At 47.3% G+C, this 7,060-nt stretch overlaps 1 protein-coding gene across 1 annotated transcript in view; it reads left to right on the top strand.

Annotated features, from left to right (window-relative positions):
* The first annotated feature begins 1,946 nt into the window (after positions 1 to 1,946).
* ARMC9 (armadillo repeat containing 9) overlaps positions 1,947 to 7,060 on the top strand; it is a 148,723-nt gene continuing 143,609 nt past the window's right edge. The window contains 2 exon segments of the mRNA XM_030216555.1: positions 1,947 to 2,269; positions 4,575 to 4,700. Of these exon segments, the coding sequence (XP_030072415.1) occupies positions 2,219 to 2,269; positions 4,575 to 4,700 (177 nt within the window). The 5' untranslated portion in view covers positions 1,947 to 2,218.

Raw genomic sequence — 7,060 nt, 5'->3', positions numbered from 1 at the left:
TACTTGACATTTCTAAAGCGCTACTAGGGTTACGCAGCGCTGTACAATTTAACATAGAAGGACAGTCCCTGCTCAAGGAGCTTACAATCTAAAGGACAAATGTACAGTCAGTCAAATAGGGGCAGTCTAGATTTCCTGAAAGGTATAAAGGTTAGGTGCCGAAAGCAACATTGAAGAGGTGGGCTTTGAGCAAAGATTTGAAGATGGGTAGGGAGGGGGCTTGGCGTAAGGGCTCAGGAAGTTTATTCCAAGCAGGGTGAGGAGAGGCAGAATGAGCGGAGCCTGGAGTTGGCGGTGGTGGAGAAGGGTACTGAGAGGAGGGATTTGTCCTGTGAGCGGAGGTTACGGGCGAGAATGTAAGGGGAAATGAGGGTAGAGAGGTAATGAGGGGCTGCAGACTGAGTGCATTTGTAGGTAAGAAGGAGAAGCTTCAACTGTATGCGGTATCTGACCCAGGTTGGGTTCTATCTTCAGCCTGTCCAGTTTATTTAAGAGCCTCCTGTGGGGAACCGTGTCAAAAGCTTTGCTAAAATCTAAATAGATTACGTCTATAGCACGTCCCTGATTCAATTCTCCTGTCACCCAGTCAAAGAATTCAGTGAGATTCGTTTGGCACGATTTCCCTATCACCACTTTTGTGAAGAGGGGCCACATATGTTCTCTAATCTCGTGGAACCACTCCTGTCGCCAAGGATTTATTAAACAAACTAGTAAAAAAAAGGCCCGTTTCTGATGCAAATGAAACGGGGGCTAGCAATGTTTTCTTCTGTGTGCATGTGGGAGTGTGTGTGTCTCTGCCCTCTGGCCTCTCTCCCCTCCCCCCTCCCCCCTCTGAGTCCTTCACTGTTACAGAGCCAGCGATTTGATTTCGTGCTCTGCTGTTTTCCTTCACTGACTGTGTTACAGAGAGGGCGGGGCAGACATTCATAGGGAAACCGGATATCTGGCCCCTTCACACTTCTGGCTGGAGCAGTGTTGCCAGGTGGGCGGTTTTACCGCCCAATTGGGCGGTTTTCCGCGACCCGCTGCGGGAAATTTTTGCCCGCGGCGGGTTGCGTTTTTTTGGGCTGCTTTTTGGTCTTTTGGGCTGTTTTTTGGGCGTTTTTTTCGGCCGCGGGGGGCGGGGTTAGTGATGTTTTGGGCGGGGTTAGTGATGTTTTGGGCGGGGCCGATGACGGCGGGGTTGATGATGGCTGGGGCGGAGGTGATGATGCGGGGGTGGGGGTGTCAGGGGCGGGGTTTGAGTTTGGGCGGGTTTTGGGCTGGATTTAGGCTGGTTTGGGTGGGAAAAAAATTTTCCACCTGGCAACCCTGGGCTGGAGGCTTCATAGAACATTGGTGTTGCCTTTTATATAGAGAGATGTTTAAGAGGACCTGCCAGAACCTCTCTGAGCTGCCTCAATATCCTGGGGTGGATCCCGTCCGCTCCCATGTCTTTGTCTACCTTTAGATCTCCTAGTTGTTCGTACACACTCTCTTCTGTGAACGGTGCTAAATCCACTCCATTCTCATATGTACTTTTTACCAGTCAATTGCGGTCCTTCTCCAGGATAGGCTGTCCCTTATTTCTAATAATCTTTGAATAGAGAAATGGGGTAGCTGTGTTAGTCCACTTTTAAAGGTAATCAATAGAAATAGAACAAAATAAAACATGGACAAGAAAATAAGATACCTTTTTTTTTTTTTTTTATATAATCTTTGGCTATTGTTTTGGGTGAACCAGTGACTCCGCCTACTGCTAGCAAGCTCCGCCTACTGGCTTCAACCTGTATAATGGGCTTCATCCCCTCGTCCCTCCCATCTCCTTGGTTTTCATCTAACCTCTTTGTTCCCTAGCGATGCCGTGCGTAAACGTGCAGACGACGATGACGTGGACGTGGGCGCGTATTAAGTCACTTCCGCCCTGCAGGTTACTTACTGCTTCGGTTCCCCGTGCGGGGCACACGGTGTCCATCTTTCTTTGCTGTCCGCCTGCCGTGCACCGCTGCTGCTCCGTCCCTCTTCTCATGTCCGTGTCTCGCCGAGCGGCTGAGTCGGTGGCTGAGCTGCGGCCCGGTAACACTGTGCGCGTGTCGGAACGAGCCAGAGCGGAGCCGTTCTGCTGTTGTGTTGGTTGGCAGCTGTTGCTAAGCAACCAGAAAGAGTAACAGAAAGCTGTACGTCGGGGGCGGGGCTGGTGCTGGGTCCCCCCTCCCCCCTCCCCCTCGGTCCCTGCATCATGGGCGACCTCCTGGCCTGCGAGGCGGAGCTGCTTGGGTTGCTGACAGAGGTATGAATGGCTTGGGGGGGGGGGGAGAGATAGATCCCCCCCCACCGAGCAGTTTAATGCTGCAGTGGGGGGGGGGGGATCTGAGAGAAAATGTTTATTAAAATACTTAAAAAAAAAAAAGGACGACACAGAGAAATATGATATATTAAAACTCAAAATTTATTAAAGGGTGATATGACTCGACACAGCTGTGTTTCGGCCCAACTGGCCTGCGTCAGGAGTCTTTAAAACATATGTATATTCCCTTGTCATATATAATTATACTAGCCTTTGAGCCCGTAAAAACGGGCTATTATAGGAAAGGAGGGGTTGAAGGGCCTGCCCCTGGCGCCGAGTTCGCCGCTGCCCCTCCTCCTCCGAATTCGCGCCCCCCCCCCCCCCCACCGAGCCGTCACCACCCACCTTCCACCCGGCCGGGCCCTCGCTCCGCTATTGAAACAGCGAGGGTCCGGGAACGCAGCACTGAGCTCTGCTGAGCTGCCGACGTCGGCCTTCGTTCTTCTTCTCTGCCTGTCCCGCCCTCGTGTGACGTAACGTCGTCGAGGGCGGGACAGAGGCATATACATATGTTTTAAAGACTCCTGACGCAGGCCAGTTGGGCCGAAACACAGCTGTGTCGAGTCATATCACCCTTTAATAAATTTTGAGTTTTAATATATCATATTTTTCTGTGTCGTCCTTTTTTTTTTTTTAAAGTATTTTAAAAATACTTACGCCAAGCCCCCTCCCTGCCCGTCTTCAAGTCTTTGCTTAAAGCCCACCTCTTCAATGCTGCGTTTGGCACCTAACCCTTACCGTTCACTGAATCCAGACTGCCCCAATTTGACTGCCCCTATCGGACCGACCGTTCACTTGTCTATTAGATTGTAAGCTCTTTGAGCAGGGACTGTCTCTCTTTGTTAAATTGTACAGCGCTGCGTAACCCTAGTAGCGCTCTAGAAATGTTAAGTAGTAGTAGTAGTAGTAATAGTGGAGCGAGGGCCTGACCGGGTAGAAGGTGGGTGGTGGCGGCGGCGACTCGGGTGGGGGGAGCGTTAGACGGCGGTGTCCCTCCCTCAGAAATACACAGTACAGACCCTCTGTGTTCCGCCCCCGTCATCACGTATTGACGCGGGGGCGGGGCAGAGAAGGTCTCTACTGCGAATTTGCGAGTGAGTACGACACTCAACTTTTATATATATTGATATCAAAAAAGTTCTATCGAAGGGCAAGACCTGTGCGAAAAGACTGGATTTTCAGAGAGCGAGACACTTCATGAAGCTTCTCCAGCTGACATAGATAGCGGTTTACGTTCTAAATTTGGCAGACTTTAATAGCGACTATTGAAGGACCGTGCATACAGTCTTTTCGCACAGGTCTTGCACTTCGATCAAGAGTTCGTTTGATAGAACTTTTTTCATATATAATTGTATATGACAAGGGAATGTACATATGTTTTAAAGACTCCTGACGCAGGCCAGTTGGGCCGAAACACAGCTGTGTCGAGTCATATAACTCGAGTTAATAAATTTTGAGTTTTAATATATCATATTTTTCTGTCGTCCTTTTTTTTTTGTGTCATCTTCGCTGTTTTTTGGTAATTGATATATTCTTGCGAGGATTAGTTTCTTCTGTTTGTTGGATATTAAAATACTTGACATACCGCAATTTCCTACTGGCGGAACACAGCAGTTTACAATCCAACTAAAACTACATGTGATAAAAGAAATGAATAAACCCCTCAGTCCACCCCTAGGCCCCCACCCAAAAATGGATTTCTGGCTAGTCCTCTGGTCAAGGGAGCTGTTTTTCAATAGGAGGTGCACCACAGTCCTTTTACATGTAGTTGGCAGCTGAGGAGTTAACCATTTTAGTGGCTTCAATGACATCTCTGCTTCCTAGTTGTATAACCTTTGCTGGGCTGGGATCTAGGGGGCAGGATGTCAGGATTTTTTCAAGAGCCTCCTTTGGTCCCAGACGGCTGTGTATGGTGGGGGAGGAGAGCGTTCTTGTTAGCTAGTTGGAGGTTTGATGGGACTGTCTGTAGGTCCTGATGGAGACCGTTAATATTATTGGCAAAGTATGTGGCAAAATCATTGCCGGTCAGGTGTGACTGGGAAGGCTGGTTCTGTTGTGGGGTTTGCAGTAGACCATGGACTATTTTGAATAGCTGCTTGGTTGAATTTGTAGCCTGTTCAATGTGTTGAGAGAAATATTGGTATTTTTTTGGCTATTGCTAAAGCCTGTTGTTACATTGTCTGTATTTTCCAGAAGAGATATACACCATTTTCAGTGCTTTATACTTATGTTTCCCTGTATTTTGCAGTATTTGAGCTTTGCAGAATTTGAAGAAACACTAAAATGTTTTGCAAAGGAATGCAAACTAAAAGGCAAACCATTACCCAAAACAGCTGGAACTTCCCTAAGAGACTCCAAAACATTGATGGTCCAGGTATGAAGCCACCGATGTAGTACCTTCCAGATTCTTCTTTCCAATTATCTATCCTCTCACAACATTACCTTGTATTTGTTCACCGGAGACTTCAAAGCCTCTCCGGTATTATGTAAGCCACATTGAGCCTGCAAATAGGTGGGAAAATGTGGGATACAAATGTAACAAATAAATTACGTTGCTTATTCTTTTTTTTGTATTGTAACATTTATACCCCGCGCTTTCCCACATATTAGCAGGTTCAATGTGGCTTACAAATATAACAGGTTACAAGATAACGCAAAATGGATAAAAAAGGTGAATATTCCAGAGGCACCTGAATGGATTCATCTAACAGATATTGAGGGGGTTTAGGGGGGGTTGGGCTGTTGGGGGACTCAGTTGTTGAGGAGTTGGGGGGGGGAGGGGGGAATAGGAGGGATAAAAGGGTTATAAGCATAATGTTAAAATAAAAATTAAATTGTTGCATTCTCATGTGCTGGAGCCAATGGCTCGTTGTTATGTTTGAGATGTTATTTCAATAAAAATTCAAAGTTAAAAAACAAAACAAAACAGGTGAATATAGTATATAAAAAGAGGTGGACAATAAAAAGTGAATGTTTTACAAGAAAGAGCGACTTGGTGACAATAACTTGTTTCCTAGGGGCAAGGACAGATAGGAGGTGTCATTTGATAAAGCAGGCTGTAACATTTACATGGGGAATTCTCCCCTTACAGAACAGCGTTTAGGACCGGTTTCCATGCCAAGCTCTGGACTCCAGAAAGCTAGTGTAAATCCCACAGAAACCCATTATTCTTTAATACTGCAAGTAACTTTTTGGAACACTCTTGACCTGCCTGTGCCCTCCCATGGCCACACCCCCTTTTGAGTCACATGCTATGGGATTTAGGCGTCCAGCATTCTAGAATAGTGCACAGCCAGATGTCGCGCAGTAATTGGTTGTTAACTTCCAGAATGCTCAAATCTGGGGGAATGTGTGCACAAGGGCATGTAATGCCAAAATTCTGCCTAAGCTCTGTTCTGTAAAATGGTATCTGTACTTACGCATGAGCAGGACTTACACACACTTAACTTACAGAACACTAAGTTACATGCATCTATCCAGCATTTAGGCCTGAGCACTTACACCAGCTCTTGCCTAACTTAAAGGCACATATTTCACCTTTCAGGAAGCTTCCTATAAAGGAAAGTACCGTATTTTTTGGACTATAAGACGCACTTTTTTCCCCCCAAATTTGGGAGGAAAATGGGGGGTGCATCTTATAGTCCGAAGGTAGAGATTTCCCTCCCTCCCTCCCTCCGAGTTCGGGACCTCCCTCCCTCCCTCCCTCCGAGTTCGGGATCGCCCTCCCCCCCGGCCCTGTCACCACTTCTCCCTACTCACGCGATCTTCCCTGGTGGTCTAGTGACGTCGGGGGAAGGAAAGAGCCCACTCTTTCCTGCTCAGCGCGCTGCTCTCCATCCTCCTGTATGCAGCCTGACGCTCTCGGCGAGATTCAAAATAGCCGCCGAGACTTCAATTCTCGGCAGCCATTTTGAATCTCGCCGAGACCGTCAGGCAGCATACAGGAGGACGGAGAGCAGCGCACTGGGCAGGAAAGAGGGGGCTCTTTCCTGCCCCGACGTCACTAGACCACCAGGGAAGATCGCGTGACGTGAGTAGGGAGAAGTGGTGACAGGGCCGGGGGGAGGGCGATTCTGAACTCGGAGGGAGGGATTCGGACAAGACGCACCGGAGCACCTAGGTTTTAGAGGAGGGAAAAATGAAAAATTTTTTTTTCCTATTTCCCTCCTCTAAAACCTAGGTGCGTCTTATGGTCCGGTGCGTCTTATAGTCCGAAAAATACGGTAGGTGTCTAATTTCCTTTACAGAATAAGTGCAATATAGACGCCTTCTATAAAATTATCCCCTTCTTTAGCATTCTTCAGACTATTCCAGAAGAGCAGATGTTACAACCATCGGCCACTCTTCTGGAATAGTCTGGAGGACTAAAGGAAAGCAAATGATCAGGTATGTCCTAATTTTTCCATAGTACATGGATTTTTTTGTGTGGGAACGATGACTGATCAGAGCCTGAAAGAAGAAGCGGTGTAAGAATCCTGGAAATTACCATTCTTCATTGGTAAAACAAGTGGTAAGGTCCCTCAGTACATAAGAACATAAGACTAGCCATACTGGGTGAAACCAATGGTCCATGTAGCCCAGTATCCTGTTTCCAGCAGTGGTCAAACCAGGTCACCAGTACCTGTCAGAAACCCAAATTGTGGCAACATTCCATGCTAGCGCACAAAGCAAAAATATGGTGATTTAAATGCCATTTTTCATATTCTGGACTATCATTTGATCCAATAAGTATTT

The sequence above is a fragment of the Microcaecilia unicolor genome, chromosome 10 (genome assembly GCF_901765095.1).
Source record: "Microcaecilia unicolor chromosome 10, aMicUni1.1, whole genome shotgun sequence".
NCBI classification, from domain to species: Eukaryota; Metazoa; Chordata; class Amphibia; order Gymnophiona; family Siphonopidae; genus Microcaecilia; species Microcaecilia unicolor.
Note: the sequence above shows the minus strand (reverse complement) of the source record. Positions and strands in the feature narration are given on the sequence as shown.